Genomic DNA, 22,021 nt, shown 5'->3' with positions numbered 1-22,021 from the left:
TGAAGGTGAATAGTTCCTTCTAACTGCATTTCAGCTCTGTGTGCATGCAGTACAGGGTTAAAGTGCAGGTGTTTGCGGTTCAGGTAGGATGGAGTGAATAATGTACAAGCAGAAAAAAAATACTTTTTTGCACGACTTTGGTTTGTCAAATGTTTGTGTATAGAGGGTGTAGAAGGATATAAATCAAATCATGCAACACATCTCAATGCGATGCATTGTGAGCTTAAACAAACATTCTCCCCAGAACAGGGATTGTAGGTTTCAAGTGTTTAATATCTGAAGGACTCTGCGTTTCTGCGTGTTTATTTCCATCCCTATTGTCTGTATAGTCTATGAAGGTAAGGTCACCCCCAATCCATAGCACATGAATTATGAGATGTCCCCATCTAGAGGCCGCATGGTGACATGACAGGCATTCCTTCTCAACTAATCATAATATCTCATTAGGTTGTTCAACACGAGTCTGCTAAGCCTGCCAAAATGAAGAGACTGTTTGATTTATCTCGTACTTTCATAACAATCTAATTTGTTTCTTTCAGCAGCGTGCAATATTGTATTTTTTTATCAATATCCATGAAGACTTTGTTATTGGTTCTAGGATTGTGTTTGTGCGTGTGCGTCTGTCAGTGTGTGTGTGTGTGTGTGTGCGCGCGGTGTGGTGCTGATGATCAATTGTGTGCACCTGTACCTGTATTTTCAGACGATCCATATAATGACACCTTGTCTTACAACTCCTCTGATCCCTACAGCGGTGAGTGAGTCATTTCCAGTCTGGACGGCTCCGTGTCCTGTCTGTGCTGTCACCATCCTAACAGCTGCTACAGCTTGCTAACCCGTTCGCTCCAATTACCTCACGCCGTGGGGTAGTTCTTTAGTCAACCACTGACTGATATTCCTGTTTTTATGTTTTAGAAATCTAACCTGCATAACTCACGCTTATCACTTTAGATATTTAACCACTTTAGCCCTTATTTTATACTTCCGTTCAAAAATATCAGATATACAAGCTCATAGCACGGCGCCGAGTGCCGTGCTATGAGCTCGTAGATCTGCTATTTTTGAAAAATCATGGCAATTTGTGCAAATCTTTAAATATCTTAATTTTTACATAATATATTTTTACTCGGATCTTTCTTTCTCAGGGTCCTTGGAACAACATATTTTGATACTCGGGTCCGGGGAACACCGGGGTTCCAAATGGACCCATATGGGTCTGTAACTCTAGTTAAATTAAACCTGGGGGTTTTACATTAGAGACTGGGTTCCACAGATACATTTCTTTTTAATCAGATACTTATCTACATACTTATTTACAATACAATTACTTATCAAACGGGGGGTCCTTGAAATGAAAAAGGATGCTTCGTGAGTCTCAGAGGACTGAGCAGGTGTGATGGCTCTGCCCCCAAGCTGTTACTTAACTTAGCTAAACCTGTGACACAACGGAGCCAAAGGTGAACCTGACAATTTAGGACCAATGTCCCCCAGGGAGGGTCGACTGTTCACAAAGTGTCACAAAGTCTTAAATGTCACATGTCAACAGAGAAGAGTTAAATGTCATGTCAACAGAGACCTCAAAGAGCACACGCACGCACGCGCGCGCGCACACACGCGCGCGCGCACACACACACACACACACACACACACACACACACACACACACACACACACACACACACACACACACACACACACACACACACACATATACACACAGGATGCTCTCTGTCACAATGTGTGAAGATATAATTTATTATCTTCAAACCTCAAATTGATTTATTTCATAGAATATATTTGAATCCATAAACACATTAAAGCAAATTGCCCATGACTTTAATTATATTGGACGTATTGGAATATTCATATATTCATAAGGCCAACCTCATGGGCATATTGCTAGAGGGGACAGAGTTGTGAAAGGGACAGCATATGTTGTATTGCTTTGACCTAAGGAACTGCAGCCCAGTGGAATACCCTCTTCTTTTTTTCTTTTTTTACCTCTGGGAGACAATTCTCATAGGGACAGGATGGGAACCGGGGCTCCCCCCACCCCACCAATGGGAGTCACCACTAGAGGCTCCAGCTGTGCGTGGGCACCATCCCAGGATTAGATTATGAATATTCTATTTGGATCCATGGAGTGTTCATTAATAGCTATGTCTGTATGCAGATTGGATTTGCAGTGTCCCACTTACTGTATGCCATGCAGACACTTGTGAACAGTGTGAGAAGATGGGGATAGTTAAGTTGGTTATCAGATGGGATGCTCTCATCTACCCTCACAAATACTCAAACAAACTCACACACACACACACACATAGCACATGATCCTTCGCCTCCCTCTCCCTCCCTCCCTCTCTCTCTCTCTCTCTCTCTCTCTCTCTCTCTCTCTCTCTCTCTTTCTCTCTCTCATAAATAAACAGAAGTGGGGGGAGGGTTTCGTCCTGCGAGACTGCAGCACTTCCTGGGAAGTGCAGCCAACATCACCAAGGCCACGCATTTCCAGGGCACTGTGTCGCCTTAGTGACGCATTGTGTGTGTATGTGCGCGCGCATTTGTGTGTGTGTGCGTGCGTGTGTGTGAGGGGATACATGTCATTGTTGTCGGGTGGAAACCTTGTATGTCCAAAACCGTTCGTTTCGTATTTATCATTTTAAAAATGATTTAAACTAGTGAAAATAGCCGATCTATGGTGCGGTGCGAGGCGTGTGCTTGTAGATCTGCTATTTTCACTAGTTTTGTGCGACAGTCTTGTATGATGAAGCAGGGCTTTACTTTACGAAAAAACATACAAATTTGAAACTTGGGAGATACGAGGTTTCTGCCCGACGGTGACGATATGCTCTATGGCAGTTGTCGCTACTAATCCTTGACACCCTCCACTTCTCTTCTTTTATCTCCTCTCCCAGTGTCAGTAACAATAGGTCCTCCTCGCTCACCCTCGTCTGTTTGCTGGCCACTGGAGATGCTAACCCGGCTAACAGATGCTTTAATCCCACACAGATCTGCATCACAATGGAGACTAACGCTAATTTAACCCAGCACACTTCTCATCAGCATAATATACGCAGCACAGTGCTACAGACTGCAGAGCCGCTAACATCATATCTTGTGCAGAGTGTTGTCAATGTATTCACATTGGGATGGGATCATGCTAGCAAAGCAGTATCAACGTCCAGAGCTCTTTTGCGTGTTTTGTGTTCATACAGGGAACTAAATGAAAGTGTGTTGATATGCATAGCCAGCTAAATGAATCTGTGTACTGTTTGGGAAGCAGTATCTTTCAGAATTAAAACACTTTGTGTAGGCTGGTATGAACAGTGTTTTTCTATCGTAGCAAATGTATTTACTGATTCTGTTTGACGGTAAGTTCCTAGTAATTAATCAAACAGTGGTGATGTTGGCAAAACTACATTATGCCTTTAACTGTGAAGCCTAATTTATGCTTTGTCAAACAACAGTGTCGCTGCCAGTTATTTTTTACATTTAACATTGTCGTACGATAAAGACCTAAATTTATACTTCATCAGACGATGTTGTCGCATGCTAAATGTAATACAATTCCTACTTGTTTCTGCGCTGCAGGCCACATCCACAAGTGGAACATTCACTGCTTGTTTATTTTATAGTGCCTTATTGTCTTATGCAGTCACTCGACATTGTGTGTGGTTGATAAAAAAGAAAACACTTAACAGCCTAAAGCCCAACTCCAAAGGCCTGAAAACATTCTGGAAATGCTCCAATTATTGGCAGGGGAAGCATTTATGATGCAGCATAAGCTAAATGTCAAAGTCAAACCCTGCGGGAATGTTTAACATGTGGTTAGAGAATAGAGAAATATCTCAACTGGGAGGTGACCTTAAATATGCTCTGCTTTGATACCATACATAAGCTCTTGGCAAGAACAGAGCAGGACATATTAAACAGTATTTTAATACGCTCTTTCACATTTTGAATCTTAATCTATAATCTCCTTGCTTGGAAGTTGGCAGCTCACACAACCTTCCATGAAAATCAATGTCAAAATCTTTTTCTCCCATCTGAGGGCCAAAATGACAACTTGTAGAGTGCTTTGGCCTCAGATCAGTCTGGAAAGTGAGCCAAAGCCTTGGAGGGTAGGGGGCGGGTCTGTTGTCTTGGCAAAGACATCTCAGAGAGGGCATGGTGGAAGAGATGTAAGTAATGGCATCAGATTTGTGTGGTGCTGATTACAAAGCGATTGTTTCCTTCCTCCAAGGAAGTGAGTCATGCTCTGAAGATGGATTGTAATGATTTAGGGTTAAGAAATCGAATTGACGAGGATAGATTCCTGTGTGTGTGTGTGTGTGTGTGTGTGTGTGTGTGTGTGTGTGTGTGTGTGTGTGTGTGTGTGTGTGTGTGTGTGTGTGTGACTCACTCTATTCTTGTCCTCTGTTGCAGGTCGTAAAATAGCAGAGTCCACGCCAACCATCCTCTCTCCGTCGGGGACTGACAGCTCCAAGATGGTGCTTCGAGGAGATCAGCTACTGCTGGAGTGCATTGCTGCTGGACTGTAAGTAAACATGCACAGTTGCACACGCACGCACTCACGCACAGACACACACGCGCACGAGGTATACATACTCGCATTTACATGCTCGCATTATGCAAGCACACACTCACTGACACTCCCTCTTCCTTCCGTCCTCCAGTCCGACCCCAAACATTAAGTGGTTCAAGAAAGGAGGAGACCTGCCAGTACAGAAGGTGAAGTTAGAGAACCACAACAAGACCCTGAAGATCGTCAGTGTGTCAGAGGAGGATGCAGGGGAATACGTGTGCATGGCCAACAACCGTATCGGCAGCATACAGCACTCCATCTCTGTGGAGGTCAAAGGTGAGGGGGGATTTTTTAACTACGCAATATTTCAAAAATGATGGAATTAGACAAACCCCAGCAAGCACGGTCAGGACCTGGACCAATCAGTGACGTCTCGATTGGGGCCAGATCAAGTCAAACCATGACTAGTCAGGTCTGGCCTAGAATATCACCTGATTTCAACCAACATAAATCCTGCCCACGAAAACGGACGTCCTGGATTAATCAGAGAGGGTCCGATCGAGGCCAGATAAATATCATAACTATTCAGATATGTCCCAGAATATAACCTTACATGCTCATATTTCAACTAACATTACAAACAATATAACAATAATCCTATAGTCCATATGACGTCCTGGTAGAGTCACCGGAGGACGTTATCATAACTTCATCAAGGCGTTATTTGGCTTGCAGGGACGCTATTATAATAAACATTTATTTTATTTATGTTGATAATGAAGATAATGTGGGGAAAGATTTGACCTGATGAACATTTTCAGTGTGGAGATTATTTATTTATCTTTGTTTTCACCGCTTCTTGTGTCAGTACACACTAAAGTCCTCAGTGTTTGTCCACACCAACAACAAAACATTTAGAGACATTTGGGGATAATGGTTGCAAGTAGTTGTAAGGAGTTGCAATGGTGTGCACTGACCTTTTACCATAGCACAAATGTATACACTTGTTTAATCTCTTACAGTTTTTTAACATTGTTTCTGTTTATGAATGTGTGTGTCTGTGGATATGTCACATCTAACGCACTTCTGTGTCGCACAGCGGCTCCCTATTGGCTGGACAAGCCGACCAATCTGGTGCTAGCCCCTGACGAGAACGGCCGTCTGGTTTGTCGAGCCAACGGAAATCCCAAACCTCACATCCAATGGCTTGTTAATGGAGAGCCCTTTGAGGGTACGTCGAACCGCTGATTTACTACCATCCATCCAGATGTATTTGTGTTCTCTTGAAATACCGTATGTCGTATTTGACTGAACTATTTGCCTTTTACTCAAAATGTATTTTTCTCTCTTCTCCTCTTCTTACCGCAACCCTTCCTCTTCTCCATCTCCATTTCCACTCATTTTCCTTCGTCCTGCTTTAACTCCTCCTCCTCCTGCTCCTCCACTCACTCACTCACTCTTCTCCCATCTCCTTCCACCTCTCTTTGTTTCCTTACCATCAGCCTCTCTCCCTAACCCCAGCCGCCAGGTGCTCGGAGACACCATCATCTTCCGTTCGGTGCAGATCGGAGGCAGTGCTGTCTACCAGTGCAATGCCTCCAATCACCATGGCTACCTGCTGGCCAACGCCTTCGTCAGCATCCTGGGTGAGACATTGGCTGATGACTGGGTTTGGTTAGGCGTTGAGTCACTCATGAGTAATATGGAAAGCCAGCCCTTTATTTTAGTGCCCCGACTCCTTGGAGTGCTCCAACACATGCGAAAAATCTATTCTCTGTGGACAATTTAAAACCATGACCACAAACCTCCCTGCCTCAATATAACACTTTTTAGACAGATTTCCATCTGGTTCATCAGATGAACCAGCCTGATGAAGGCCAAATGGGTCCGAAGCGTTGTACCATGTACTGTAATCTTGTGTTTTAAAGTAAACTAAACACCTAGGAGCAATGCTGTTGTGCAGACTTTTATTCTCTAGAACTGTCACTTTGTGTCCAGCACCAGCAACAAACTGCTTGTGGTAACCAACTGTTTTGAACTAATTTAAAACTTTAAAACACAATGTTGCCTCATTGTTGTGGTCTGTAATGTAGACATGCAGTCTGTGACCATGGCCATTCTAACCATAGATTAGTGCTCACACAGCAGCTGTGTTTAAAGGCACGATATAAATTAGGGTTACATTATATTCTTCAATGGTTTCATATTTTTAGGCCTATATGGAAAATAATGTAGAACTTTCTTACTGCATCATAAATCCAAATATATTTCTGTTTTACTCAAATGTAAACAAAGCTACAGTATTACAGCCACCAAATACAGAAAATATAGTTTTAAAATAATGTGTAATCTGTTGTCTATAGTGTTAGTATGAGTACTGAGTCAATCAACTGGAGAATAAAACAATATCTCCACTTCTATTTTAATTCTTTGTTTTTGTATCACTGATTGGGCCTTTAATAATTAACAAAATGATTGTGTCTCTCCTTGCAGACATGTCTCCAAGGATCATGGGCCCTAAGAACCAGCTGATCAAAGTAGTCAAGAACAACCACACCTTCCTCGACTGCCCCTTCTTTGGCTCTCCCATACCGCTGCTACGCTGGTGAGTGTTGGTTCACACTGTTTCACACACTGCTTGCCAGAAAACACAGAACACAACAGTCATAAAAAAATAAAAAATAAATCGCTCTGCTGCAGGCCTACAGCACTGTGCTAGCTTTAGCCATAACATGACATGCTCATGTGACATGACCTAAAACTGTTCCTTTAGGACCTGTACTTACTCTGACTGAAAGTGGTTATTTCACCTTCAGGTTAATTTCGCCTTAATCAAAATCAAAATAAATAAATAAATACAATCGGGAAAATCGAAATCGATTAATTGAATCGCCGGCATTACCATCACGATAATATAGTAAATCAATTTTTTTGCACAGGCCTAATTAAAATCAGAAATGTTTTCAAATCTGTATTGGTGCCTTTCACCATACTACTGAAAGTTCACTAGGGAGCAGGGGTGAGATGCCGTGGGCTCGGTTGGGCTCGGCGAGCCCAGACTTATTTAGTTGCACATGAATCATCACGTCACGAATTTAGAGGTGCACCACTTCTAAAATCCATATCACACCACTGCTAGGGAGGGATCACTTTTTTGTTCACTTTGCAGATGGAATATGGAATACCATACCAAATTTGATGTACGAAATGAAAATATCTGTATGAAAACCGTGTTGTGATTGGTTACAAAATACGGGTTCCGGCGGAAGTACAGTGCATACAACGGAGGCACCACCAATTATAGACACTTTCTGCCTGTAGTTTCTTTTCCGGGCTTTTCTCCTCGGGAGATGAGAAAAGGCTGGGAATGAGGTTATAGTTAATGTGGTTAATGTGTTCCATGTTGATGTGTTTAGGTTTAAGAACGGACAGGGCAGTGGGCTGGATGGAGGCCATTACAGGGCTCACATCAACGGGACCCTGGAGATCACCAGGGCCAGGGCAGAGGACGAGGGGACCTACACCTGTGTAGCCAGCAACATTCTGGGCAAGACGGAAAACCAGGTCCGCCTGGAAGTCAAAGGTCAGACATCACACCTATACTGACATGAAAGCCACATTCTAGCCACTGAAAACGGTCGGAGAGATGATGAGATTTGTCCAGAACGGAATAAATATAATAACTGACGTTACACTGTACAGGGTTCCCACGGTCATGAAATTCCTGAAAATATTTTGAAATTAGAAAAATATTCTTCCAGTACTGGAAAAGTTTTGGAATTGATCAAGGGTCCTGGAACGTCCTGGAAAAATAGCTATGCATTGTCTTTGGTTATTGATTTTGTTAATACCTCTGAAATGACAAATTAAACATTGGCCAAATTGTCAAATATTAGAGGCAGAAATTGTGAAAATAGCAGATCTACATGCTTGCGAGGCGTTGTGAGCATGTAGATCGGCTATTTTCACAATAGAACTTAACTTGTGCTCGTCAGGGTGCCGGGGTCCCCAGTTAAAATATGATTATTTCTGACGTCACGGCCTGAAAAGGTTGAGAACCACTGGCACTACCTGTCTTTAGGCATTGCGTATAGGAGTAAGCGACTTGTTATTGAACGGAATTATTGTTACAATTATAGTCTTGGAAATTGGGTTAAATATTCTGGAAATGTTTTGGAAAAGTTTCGGAAATTCATTGGTAAAAATGTGTGGGAACCCTGACTGTAGAACAGGTATATATTCTATGAACAGTGTGTTATAATGACATTATGACAGCACTGTTAGTGTTACTGTTATGACACCATCCAAGGTTGATAGAAAAATCACTGCACTTGAAGCAATGAGGTATGATGACATTAGTGCCCAGATATCACAATACTTCCTTACAAAAGCAAAGTAAAAAGGAAAGTTGGTAAATTGATGGGAATCCTTTATAGAAACTATACTTTACTTTACTTAGAGACTATAAAGGGATGAGAATGACAATATTTTACTAAAATGTGTCATTTAATTTGACACTACAGTACATAGCCTTTTTGTCATGACACAGGATAGTGTTGTGACATCAAAGGGAAAATACAGTGTATTATTACAACACATCCCATGTAACATCGGTGTATGAGTTATGGTATTACTGGGATCTCTGACGGCTCATGAAATATGTATGAATGAACTTTTGCACCCCAAGATAAACCAATCACATTCAGTGTTCATGGAATGAAACGACTGTCCCTGCTTAATGCTTGACTCTTTGTGCCAAAAGCCAAATTAGGAATATGATTACTCTTGCAATACTGGGAATAACGTATTAAAATCTTATATAAGCTATTTTAACCTTTACAAAGGCCATGTGCCAAAATACATCAGTTCTAAAAAAAAAAAAAAAATTAAAGTTGTTGGTGGTACTGCAAGTGTGACCGGAATCCTTTGATCTTATTCCTGTACCAGTACTAATTCCATGACTCTTTCTACAAGTTGTGCCAGAACTCAACCACAGCAAAGTACCAGAAATCTCCTGTGCCTTTGTTTTAAAGTTCCTACAAGTGCCTTATATTTCTATCCCTAGCAATTAATTCCTTTATTCATAGTATCAACAATAATGGTCCATTTGTCAAGTGTAGCTGTCCATTTCACTACCCACACTTTTCTTTCTTACAAGTGGATACGACATCCATTCCATTGACTGTAGCTCTCATGTCTCATAGATTCAAGTGTCTGTGCCATTGTAATAGCCTGGGAAGAGACATCTGATACTAAGACCCCAGATTCCTGAGCTGTATGGCTGCAATGTCCTATTTTTCTAATTTACCCGGATATGTGTGTGCCTGTGTGCTGTGCTGTCTTTGTCTGTTTATCTTCACTAGCCCTTACCCGTTCAAAGATATGAGCTCCAAAATGATGTGCAGTGTGTGGGTTATGGGATGTGCACTGTGCATACAGTATATTAGGGATGGAAAGTAACTTTAACTGGTGCTTGCATGATAATATGTAGGAGCATCAATGTAAGAAATACCCGTTTCGTTTAATGGCTACCCCCCCCATCCCCCCCCCCCCCCCCACCCACCCGCCTGCGCACACACCCGCCTGCCTGCACACACACACACACACACACACACACACACACACACACACACACACACACACACACACACACACACACACACACACACACACACAGCTGGTTAAACATGTTGCCTCATGCTAGATGCAGAATAGATTCGCCTCAAGCTAGATGCAGAATAGATAGATACACCATAAAAATGCTAAAATACAGCATACGATTTGTGAAAGTGACAAACGGGCTTCACAGTTATGTTAGGTGTGTTCATATGCTAATTGTGATGCGATTTCAGATCAATTGCTCCAGCCACTGAGGAGAAACGCTGGGACAGACAGACAGACATTCGCAAAATTATAGTATAGATGTGCCTCTGTGTTTGCTTCTTTGTGTGCATCCACATGTGTGTCCGTGTCCTTTCCCTGCTGTTCCCCAGAGCCTACTCGAATCGTGCGACTCCCTCAGCACCAGTCAGTTAACAGGGGCTCCGTCGCTCGTTTTGACTGTAAGGTCCAGTCAGACCCCACCCTGCCAATTGAAGTTGTATGGCTGAAGGACGACAAACCCCTGTCACTGGGATGGAGGTAAGGAGCTGTCTTCCTTTGTAATCAATCTATTATACTGTACAGTACAGGCAGAAAAGGCAGCACAGACGAAGCACATTATCAGCATGCCCAATATTGCTGGGATTATTACAAAGACGCGCCAATCAGCCTGTTCAGGTTCTGATTTCCAACATTGGCCGGGTTATTATGTGGATGAAAATGTCATGAAATAGGCTCCCTAAGCCTTTCATACTTGAAAAAGACTGAAAGGGTCGAAACGTTGTATCTGCTGTTCGTGAGCACCGAGCCCCCGCTTTGTTCTTCGTGATTCTTTTTCGTTTCATTTTTGCAGTTTAGCTCAGCACAAAGACACAGAGTTGGTATGTTATTGAGCGGTGCTCCTGGAACAGGAGCTATAGCTCCTACATCTGGCTTTGTCCGGTCAAGGACCAATGGGAAAACACAAAAATGTCCAGGCTTAAGTAAACTGAAGCGCTGCCTTCAGTGTCCGGCCTACATCTTGGCACAAACAACTGAAAGTTTGTTGTGTGGCCAAAAACCCGGGGAAAAAACTTGTTCAAAAACGTGTTCTTGCAGTTTGTCTCAGCATCAAAATAGGAGGATGTCTCAAATGTTTTTATTGATTTTTGAATTTAAATATAGGGCATGATGTCAGGACAACATTTTTAAGATAACAAAGAAAAGCACAACAAGAAAAACACACATAAAAGAAACCCCCCAGGAAAAAACTGGACTTTTTATTAAATGTTGTTGTTGATTAAAGGGGGTGCTTGGATTCAGCAATCAGGAAAAGTGGTTACTGAAGCCCAAAAAGTTTGAGAACCACTGCTCTAGCGCATTGAAAAGGGGATAGACACTCTAGGCCGATACCGCCAATAAGCCACTCCGACCTACTTACTATATATACCTATTCTTTTAGGTCAAGTTTCTTTGCCATAGCATTATAGAGATACAAGAAACTGAGGGTAGCGAGATGGGGAAGAACATGTAATGTATTTATGTCACGATAACTATGGACTAAATCGTTTATATTCCCCACATATTTTTGTATTTATATCCTTTTCTTTTCAACCTTAATGTCGTTGTTAGTCCCATGGGGAAATACACATTTCAGCTTCACCCAGCCTATGGCTGCTCAGATGGTTATGATGAGCGCTCGGGGTTGGGGGGCTTCTTCGACACATAGCCTGGGGCCGGGAGGCGAACTGGTCACCTTTTGATTACCAAACGTCTACCCATTAAGCTACGCCTGTCGGCTACCCTCAAATGATAATGATGATGATGATGGTGGTGGTGGTGGTGATGATGATGATGATGATGATGATGATGATGGTGGTGGTGGTGGTGGTGGTGGTGGTGGTGGTGGTGGTGATGATGATGATGATGATGATGATGATGATGATGGTGGTGGTGGTGGTGGTGGTGGTGGTGGTGGTGGTGGTGGTGGTGGTGGTGGTGATGATGATGATGATGATGATGATGATGATGATGATGATGATGATGATGATGATGATGATGATGGTGGTGGTGGTGGTGGTGGTGATGATGATGATGATGATGATATACAGCAGTGGTTCACTGGTTCCCAAACGTTTTAGCCTGTGACCCAGAACTAGTAAAAATAGCAGAAAATAGCAGATCTACAAGCTCACAACGCTCACAACGCGTTGTGAGCTTGTAGATCGACTACTTAAACATTTGTGTTTTTCTTTTATTTCCTCATGAAATTACTGAAAAAAGTATTGAATTTTGTTTTTAATTCATGGGAATGGGAATGATTTTTGAAAATATTTTGAATGTTAATAATTAAAAAACAAAATGTAGGAAACTGCTAGTGGCAGTCTTCCATGTTGGTCACATGTTTGGTCACCCTACTATGTCCTCTTGTGTTTCTCAGGCTAAAGAAGGATGATGAGTCGCTGTCCATCCCTAATGTCAATGAGGGGGATGAGGGCACTTACACCTGCACTGTCAAATCTGACATCGACCAAGACTCCGCCTCAGCCCGCCTCTCTGTGTTAGGTACACTGCTGTACAAACCTCCTGTAACACATACACACACACACGCACGCACGCACGGCGCACGCACGCACGCACGCACGCACGCACGCACGCACGCACACACGCACACACACACACACACACACACACACACTACATACATACATTATCACTCAGGATTTCACAATCCAAATGATGACTAACTACACTCAGATCTAATATCCTCCAGCATGTATTGCTCTGACATCAAAGCTACCTTTTTAACATAAAGCTCATTCATCACAGTATGTAATAATAATCATAATCATAATAAACATAATTGTAATGCTTATATTTATCATTGCATATGCATAATAAAGCTGTAATACCCCATTAGCATTCATTCTCTAATGATGATTCAGCCTTGAAATGGAAATGATGCATGCTTTACTATCACAGCAGCTTACTAAAATGCTATTGAATGAGCCTAAGTCAGCAGCATCGACGAAGACTATTTGCATGCCAGTGTACTAACATAATGCTGCGCAGTAATGACAGACTAAGCACTGTAGTGAAGCTGAGTTGCATTAATAGAAGCACTTCACACGTAATCATCGTGTTTAATGTGCCAAACCCACCAGACATGTTAATGGATGGATGCATGGTTCTCCATCCCTGGCAGCCTGGCACCGCTGGCTGCCGGGTGCACGGCTTGCGGGCATGGAGTGAATTATTCCGTTCTGGGCTTAATTTTTGGGGCCTTTTCTTTATTCTAGTATAGACTGTTTTCCTGAGTGCTCCCCTGTAGAGGGCACTACCGCCATTGCTGTGGTGTCAATAGACACTGTGCTGCTATGCTGGACGGAGGTCTGCCGCTATTGACACCACAGCAATGGCGGCGGTGCTCTCTACAGGAGCGCTCAGGAAAATGGTCTTTACCTACCTATACACTAAATATCTTTCTGTGAACAGTATTCTATGAATCCATCATGGGCTGTCAAACAAAAATGTATGTCTTCTACATTTAATCTTTGCAACGTCGTCAGTCATCAAATCAATATTTTTGGTGATTTCAAATAGCTTCTGGCTCAAATTCAAGAATGAAAAAAGTCTTTATTGCGCTGTCTGAAACATTTTAAAGAACGAATTAGCAATGGAAAATAATCAGCAGAATTTTTCTTTCACTTGTCTGTGAAATATTATTTTGATACCGGCATTTCAGACAAGAGATACAACTAATCGGTTGTAATATAATTATTGCTGAATAATTATTGCTGAAATGCTGAAAAAATGCACTGTGATAATTGATCATTCTAAGAAGAATTCCGGATTAGTGCTTTTATTACCGTAATCTGATGTTATTCCAACTATTAACCACTCATAGAGGTGAAAATTCAATTCCAATTTCTAGCGCACCGATTCTCTTTGCCAGGGGGTGGGATCTAGCGACCGTTCACCTTTTTCCAACAGCTCCTCAGAAAATGATAAAGGTCAGATGCAAACAAAAAAAATGAATTGTCAAGCGATATAAATAAGCGATTTAGCGATACGATGGCTAGTCCAGAATTCTCCTTTAAGTACAGTTCATACGCAAGTTTGTGTATGCAATAAAGCCCATGTGCGTTTACGTGTCTGGTGGGTGTGGACCGTGAGTCTCTGCTCCCCTAGTGCTGATTTGCTTGTAGACTAACCTGTGAAGTTTAACCTCTACCCTCCTCATTCTCCTTGATCCTGCCTCACAGAGGAAGCTTCCCTCAACCCCTCAGTGTCTAGTGCCTTGCCTGCAGGTAACACAAGGGGCCTGGTCAAAGCCTCTCTCTGTCTCTCTCTCTGTCTCTCTGCCTGTCTGTCTTAATGTCATTATTTGTTTCTCTTTATCTGTTGTGCTCAATCTCTTTTCTTTGTGTTTATATTTTTCTCATCTTGTGCCTATCTGTAGTTATGATGCTTTCTAAAGTGCTGTTAAAAAGAAATCAATCATGTTTTCTTTTCCCTTTCGTTTATGATGTGCCAAAGGATGAGTTCTATTTATGTTTCTGCATGGAGTGCCTGTGTCTTAGGAGAGAGAGAGAGAAAGAGAGAGAGAGAGAGAGAGAGAGAGAGAGAGAGAGAGAGCTATGAGCGAGGAATGAGAGGTGTGTGCGAGCGCACGTGCACGTATGTGTGCGTGCGTGTGTACATTATATGCTCCATGTCTAATGAGTTTATTCCTTCTTTCCAGATCGTCCAGATCCTCCTCTGGACCTGGACCTGTCAGACCCAGCAGCACGCAGCGTCCGCCTCACCTGGATACCAGGAAATGACCATAACAGCCCCATCACACGTTAGTGCACACACGCACGCACACACGCACGCACGCACACACACACACACACACACACACACACACACACACACACACGACGATCACTCCAACAACTAATCCCATTCATTCTACTCATCATTATTTGTCTTCTTCAGAGTTCATAGTGGAGTTTGAGGAGGACCGCTGGCAGCCAGGGACCTGGCAGAACCTGTCCAGTTACAGAGGAGACCACAACTCAGTCATCCTGCAGCTTTCTCCCTTCATCAACTACCAGTTCAGGGTCATCAGCGTCAACGCCGTGGGCCAGAGTGAGCCAAGCCGCCCCTCGCCCAGATATAAGACCAGCGGAGCTGGTGAGGAGGCCAGAAGGATGATTGATTTATACTTTGTTGTGTGACGGTGTTGCTCACAGAGAATAGCAGACCTACAAGCCGGCCTACGTGCTTGTGAGCTTATAGGTCTGCTATTCTCTGCCATCAACAATTCAGACATATTTTGATTGTCAGGAAATTGTTATAATTATAATTAGTTATAATTATCATTAGACTTGAGTAATTAGATTAGAGTAATAAAAACTCTAATAAAAGTAAAACCAGGTCAAATTTTGCCGGAAATCCTGACTGTACCATTGATGGCATGGTTGTTACTGTTGTTATTCGATCTGGCTGAATCGTGTGTGTGTGTGTGTGTGTGTGTGTGTGTGTGTGTGTGTGTGTGTGTGTGTGTGTGTGTGTGTGTGTGTGTGTGTGTGTGTGTGTGTGTGTGTGTGTGTGTGTGTGTGTGTGTGTGTGTGTGTGTGTATGTGCACGCGTATTCATGTTCGTGTGCATGTGTTCAGCCCCAGATGCCATCCCCAGTGGTCTGCGAGGTTGGGGTTCCAAAAAGAATAATATGGAGATCACGTGGGAGGTAAGACATATAGAAGTGCAGGACTGCTTTGGTGTCTGGACCAGTCTGTACATGTACCATATCGTCGTTGTCGGGTGGAAACCTTGTATGTCCAAAACCGTTTGTTTTGTATTTATCACTACTTTTGTGCGACAGCCTTGTCTGATGAAGCAGGGCTTTGCTTCGCGAAAAAAACGTACACATTTGAAACTTGGAGATATAAGGTTTCTGCCCGACAGCGACGATATGATATAATGATCTAGTACATAACATTAATGCTCCATGATTACCATCAGGTTTTACTAAGGTCTTAGGTTCAGTGCAGCCTGTTCACAGTGAGCATTGTCTTATGTCTTCAGCCTCTACTGGACCTTCAGAGGAACGGCCCTAACCTGCACTATAATGTGTGGTGGAGGCGGAAGGATTCGGGAGCAGAGTGGAATAATGTGACCACTGTGGGGGCCAAGCATGTGATCCATGACACAGAGACATACGTGCCTTATGAGCTCAAAATCCAGGCCATAAATGACTACGGAGAGGGACCGGTGTCTAACGTTGTCGTTGGATACTCGGGGGAGGACAGTAAGTTCATACACACGTCATGGGAAGAGTACTTCAGCCATTGTTGTATACGTTTTTTGTGCCTTGCTCTTTGGACTGTACACTACAGTACTCTTTTTCTTTTTCTTACTTCTTTGTAACTTGTAACCTTAAACTGCTGTGCTACCTCTGGGCAACTGAATTTCCCTCATGGGATAATAAAGGTATCTATTTATCTATAAGTAATTATTACTATATGACATTTGTGCTCTGACTGTTCATATAAGATAACATCTATGTCCAAAGTCACAGATAGTTGACTTGAGCTCAAATCAAAAGGTATGGGTTATTGTGACTATCGTCTGGATTAGAGTTCCTACAAGTTACTTGAAGTTCCTTCAAGGTGTGCAAAAATGGGGGTATAGTTAGTGCTTGAAGTGGGTTCAGTACAGTGCCCTTTTGACTCACACACACACACACACACACACACACACACACACACACACACACACACACACACACACACACACACACACACTACTCACTGACACGTCCTTTCTTTAATGTTTCTCTCCAGAGCCAACTGAGCCTCCCACAGACCTGCGTGTGTCAAAGATAGACAGCACCCAGGTCCATGTCCACTGGAAGCCAGTAGATCCCAGCACTATACTGGGAGAATTCAATGAATACAGGGTGAGACAAAAGCACACACACACACACACACACACACACACACACACACACACACACACACACACACACACACACACACACACACACACACACACACACACACACACACACAGTCGGTCATACTCGAGCAATAACCTTGAATGTACTACTTGTGTTTGTGTGCATACATGAGTGAGTGTGTGTGTGTTGCCCGAAATATCCTTTCTGTTTACTGTACCTACAATTTTCCCTTCATAATTGTCTTTTCTTTGTTTCTTTCCCTCCCTCCCTCCCTCCCTCCCTCCCTACCTCCCTCCCTTCCTTCCTTCCTTCCTTCCTTCCTTCCTTCCTTCCTTCCTTCCTTCCTTCCTTCCTTGCCTCCTACCAGCTCTACTACTGGCGGGAGGCCAGTCTGCTGAAGAACCTGCGGGTGAACAAGGAGGTTAAGAACAAAGGCTTCTACACCACGGCGGCGCAGCCCTCCGGCGTCCTGGGTGAACTGATGCCCTTCTCCCAGTACAAGATGTTCATGGTGGTGGCCAACAGCCACTTCGAGGGTCCGCCCAGCAACACCGTGGAGTTCACCACCAAGGAGGGAGGTGAGAGAGAGGGGTGGAGGAGAGGGGATATGGAGGGATTGTGGGGACGAGCAACTACTACCATATTACCAAATAGTAGCGTGGATGTTTAATACGAAAAATCTATTTGTTCCCCAGGCATTTAAAAGAACCTAGTGGCTATTTGCAACAGGCTTTTAATTATTTCTTTCACCGGCTTGCACCGGGCCATTATTATGGTTACAGTTCCAATTTGGCTGAAGAAACTGCAAATAAAGCCCCCATGCAAATAATAGCCTCTGCTTTTATTTGGGAACCCAGCGTTTATTTGAACGAGGCGTTTAATACGCAAAATGGTGTCAGAGACCCCCGGCTGCTATTTGCCACCGGGCTATTTGGTAATATACGGTACTTCAGGTTCAGTGGGCCATCCAAAATTATGTGAAGATGTAGATGTCCTCATGTTTAATACTGCCTGTTTTTACTTCACATACTATCCTTATTTGTGTGTGTTTAGTACCGTCTGCTCCCAAGTTCTTCAAGATTGTGCAGTTCTCCGACCATATCCGCCTGGAGTGGGACACACCGCCGGAGCCCAACGGCATTCTGATTGGATACCAGCTCAAGTATCAGACAGGTGAGCTGCTCTCATTGGCCAACAGACTGCGAGTACTCATACAAGCCCCCTCCTTTTTTACAACACCAAATCCCTTTTCCGAAAATAGCAAGGGCCCACCCATTCTTACACTCTTACACTTCTTATAAACCACCTATTGCTGTCTCTCTAGCGGTGCCTCTGTCTCATTCTTGTGTGTGTGTGTGTGTGTGCGTGCGTGCGTGCGTGTGTGTGCGCGTGTGTGTGATTTGTGTACAGTCAACGGCTCACGGGTGGGCCGCCAACGGGTGGAGACTTTTCTCCCTAACGAGACACAACACACGATGCGTCTACACACCGACCGCTCCGTGCGCTTCAAGTTCTCCCTCTCCGCCCTCACACGGGTGGGGGCAGGGGACGAGTACGTCGAGGAGTCCCCATACTCTGCCAACGAAGGTGAGGTTTCTCGCACGCGCGCACACACACACACACACACACACACACACACACACACACACACACACACACACACACACACACACACACACACACGGTTACATTTGTAGACTCTCGGTTATGAATGAATACATTATGTTTGTTAATTAAGTGGTTCTCAAAGTGGGATCCAGGGAGCCTCTGAGTTCCCTCTGAGAGTGTACAGTGTACTGTACAGCAGTGGTTCTCAACCTGTGGGTCGGGACACCCAGGGGGGTCCCCAGATTATTTTGGGGGGGCCCCAGATGAGTAACTTAATGTGCAACATTGTTTTCTCACTCAACAGTAAACAGACCAACATACAGTAGTGTATACAGGTTATCTGCACATTTCCAAAGTGACAATTTAAGGACTTTAAAGACATTTCTAGTACCTCTGGTCAAACATTGATAAAATTGCTAAATATTAGAGGCAGAAATTGTGAAAATAGCAGATCTACATGCTCGTTGTGAGCATGTAGATCGGCTATTTTCACAATGGAATAGATCGAGTCAAACTCCTACAGTGCCAACTCCTACAGTTCCAAGTGCTTGTGCAGTGTGGGGGTCCCCAGTTAAAATATGATTATTTTGGGGTTTGTGGCCTGAAAAAGGTTGAGAACCACTGCTGTACAGTACACTCTCAGAGTTATTGAAATTATAATGGTTTGGGAACCACTGGTTTACTTCATACTCGGGGGTGGGAAACCTCCACCCGACGAGGTGGGAAGTTAGATAAAAAATGGCAGGCATGTGATTTTGAATGTTGTTTATCAGGTTCAGCATAGAATTAAGGGATTTCTACTTCGCCGAGGCCATGTTTACCGCATGCTTTGGTAGATATTAAACCAATAACAAGGCACCACTGACTGACTGACTGTAAGTCAGGTAAGTTATGTGCTCAGACACTTTGCATGTCACTGACACAGCTTTGTTCCTTCCCCTGATCACTTTTTATTTCTTTATAAATTAGGGGGGGTTTGAAAAAAAGACTTAAAAGGTAATTAAATCAACTTATTCCAGACAGTCACTGTGTTTGTGTGGAGTCACAATATATCTGTGGTACACGAATAAGAATATATGAACAAGTACAAAACATGATTGATTTTCATCCCGCTCATCCTGCTCAGAGCTGCACATTCATATTGGTTCCAATATACTGTAAGAGTTCAACAGAATTTTCACACGCGCAGTCGCGCACACACGCACTCACACACACACGCACACATGCACACGCACACACACACACAGCATCCATATTCTGGAGTGAACATTCAGCAAAAATAGCCGATCTACGCACTCACAATGTTTGGCAGCAAGGCACGTTGTGGGCTTGCAGATCGGCTATGTTCCGCGAAGATATTTAGTGTAGCGAGAAAAAAGTAAGGGACCTACTAAGGGTTAACAAAATATCTAAAAAAAGCCTTGGGAACCAACAGTTCCTGATCCATGTGGCCTATAGGTCAGGAACCTATCACCTGTTTCTGTGGCATGAAGCATCTTGAAGTACAAGTACACATCTTGGACATGACACTATTATATTGCAGAGACCCACCAATCCAACCCTTGCTGAGAGCCTAGCAGAGTAGCATTGCGTTCCATTTTAGTCTTTGGTATGACTCTTTGGGAACTGAACCACCAATCTCCCAGTCTCGGGGCGTACACGCTAACCACAAGGCCACCGATATTCAATTCAATGAAACCAATGTGTGCATGGAGATTATACTGTAGAACAAAAAATAGAATTGTGAAAGATGACAAATCTTTGCTTTACATACAATAATTGCAACATAGAAAACGAAACATGTGAAGCTGTAATGGGTCATCTTCTGACCTAGTTTCTCTATCACTTTTGTCTGAACACTGTCTAGGAATCCTGATCAATTGCATCAAAGCAAAGAACCCAAATATCCCACAAGACGTTGTAAATCCTACCCAGCCCAAGTCTTTGACTATTTAATTATACCATTTCAATGCTTTTCTTTGCATGGGAACTGGGTTGGTCGGATTGTGTGCCGGCTAAGATTAGCGCCAAACAGAACAGGGACTGTATTCACAACACAGCCCTGTGTGAGAGGGGGCCGATCACGGATCAGCTTTACATTTGGAATGGGAATGAGTGACAGAGACCACTGGGAGCTGACCAGCAGTGATCCTAGATCAGCAGTGTTTGTGTGCGTGCGACATGCGTGCGTGTGCATGCGTGTGCACGCGTGTGCTTGCATGTGTGTGTGTGTGTGTGTGTGTGTGTGTGTGTGTGTGTGTGGAGAGGAGGGTAAACACTGGGTTCTTTGTTATGGTGTCAGACAGAGCGAAATGCTCTTCAAGGAATGACATTATCATCATGATAATTGGCTGGGACAGACGCACATGTACGCACACACGCACGCACGCATGCACACACACGCACACACTAGGGTATTCACCAAATATTCGAATATTCGAATATCAAAGTCTCTATTCGACGTTGTTCACCGAAGTCGAATATTCGCTTATTATTATATTTTTTAGTTTTATTGTTTTCTCTTTAAAAATATATATAGTTTATAAAGCTTGGCTAGATAGGAAGTCATAAGAATGAGTTGTCAATGCCCCTGGTGGATGAATTTTGTAATGCTCTATACCAGGGGTACTCAAACCTTTTTAGGCAGTGACCCCCAAAATAAACATATTTGAACTGGGGACCCCCAACCTGACAAGCACTTGGAATTGTAGGTATTACATTTAATGTGACTCGGTTCCGCAGATAAATATTGTGAAAATAGCAGATCTACATGCTCACAACGCCTCGCGTTGCGAGGCGTTGTGAGCATGTAGATCGGCTATTTTCACAATGTTCGCCTCTTGCTTACTTAATATTTGACAGTTTGGCCAGTCCTGTCGAATATTCGACTATTCGAATACTTTGAGGTCGAATAATTAGAATACTAAAAATCACTATTCGTGAATGCCCTAGCACACACACACACACACACACACACACACACACACACGCACATGCACACGTGCGCACACGCACTCTCCTGTCTGTCTCTTTTCTTTGTCAGTGTCTCTGTTTTGGTCTGTGTCTCATTGTTTACTCCCTCCCTCGTGGTCTACCCTTCCTGCAGTGTCTGTCTCTCCTGTCTTTTAACCGCTGCCTCTCTCTCTTGTAGCTTGTCTTGTTCTTCTTTTCCCTTCCCTTCACACGCTCTCTCTTTCTCTCACACCACTTGTCTCTCCCCCTCTCTGTCTGTCTCTCTCCTGTTTCTTCACTGGCAGAAGACTTTACAAGCTCCGTTACTACTGACACCTCAGGTCTAGGTAATGGGGGGGCAAAAGAAGCACATCTTGTCTGCCTATCTGTCCGTCTGCTTGTCTTTTCTTGCT

General features: G+C 43.4%; 1 protein-coding gene across 1 annotated transcript in view; it reads left to right on the top strand.

Annotated features, from left to right (window-relative positions):
• nfasca (neurofascin homolog (chicken) a) overlaps window positions 1–22,021 on the top strand; it is a gene marked incomplete at its 3' end in the record, with an annotated part of 110,100 nt that overhangs the window by 65,032 nt on the left and 23,047 nt on the right. Inside the window, exons 9-26 of the mRNA XM_080727384.1 lie at window positions 701–751; window positions 4,420–4,531; window positions 4,671–4,855; window positions 5,619–5,750; window positions 6,022–6,165; window positions 7,013–7,124; window positions 7,936–8,102; window positions 10,513–10,660; window positions 12,540–12,664; window positions 14,365–14,409; window positions 14,844–14,945; window positions 15,083–15,280; window positions 15,766–15,836; window positions 16,175–16,397; window positions 16,933–17,048; window positions 17,416–17,626; window positions 18,102–18,221; window positions 18,459–18,635. Of these exons, the coding sequence (XP_080583510.1) occupies window positions 701–751; window positions 4,420–4,531; window positions 4,671–4,855; window positions 5,619–5,750; window positions 6,022–6,165; window positions 7,013–7,124; window positions 7,936–8,102; window positions 10,513–10,660; window positions 12,540–12,664; window positions 14,365–14,409; window positions 14,844–14,945; window positions 15,083–15,280; window positions 15,766–15,836; window positions 16,175–16,397; window positions 16,933–17,048; window positions 17,416–17,626; window positions 18,102–18,221; window positions 18,459–18,635 (2,439 nt within the window). The remainder of the gene's footprint in view (window positions 1–700; window positions 752–4,419; window positions 4,532–4,670; window positions 4,856–5,618; window positions 5,751–6,021; window positions 6,166–7,012; window positions 7,125–7,935; window positions 8,103–10,512; window positions 10,661–12,539; window positions 12,665–14,364; window positions 14,410–14,843; window positions 14,946–15,082; window positions 15,281–15,765; window positions 15,837–16,174; window positions 16,398–16,932; window positions 17,049–17,415; window positions 17,627–18,101; window positions 18,222–18,458; window positions 18,636–22,021) is intronic.

The sequence above is a fragment of the Nannobrachium achirus genome, assembly GCF_963921795.1.
Source record: "Nannobrachium achirus genome assembly, chromosome: 6".
NCBI classification, from domain to species: Eukaryota; Metazoa; Chordata; class Actinopteri; order Myctophiformes; family Myctophidae; genus Nannobrachium; species Nannobrachium achirus.
Note: the sequence above shows the minus strand (reverse complement) of the source record. Positions and strands in the feature narration are given on the sequence as shown.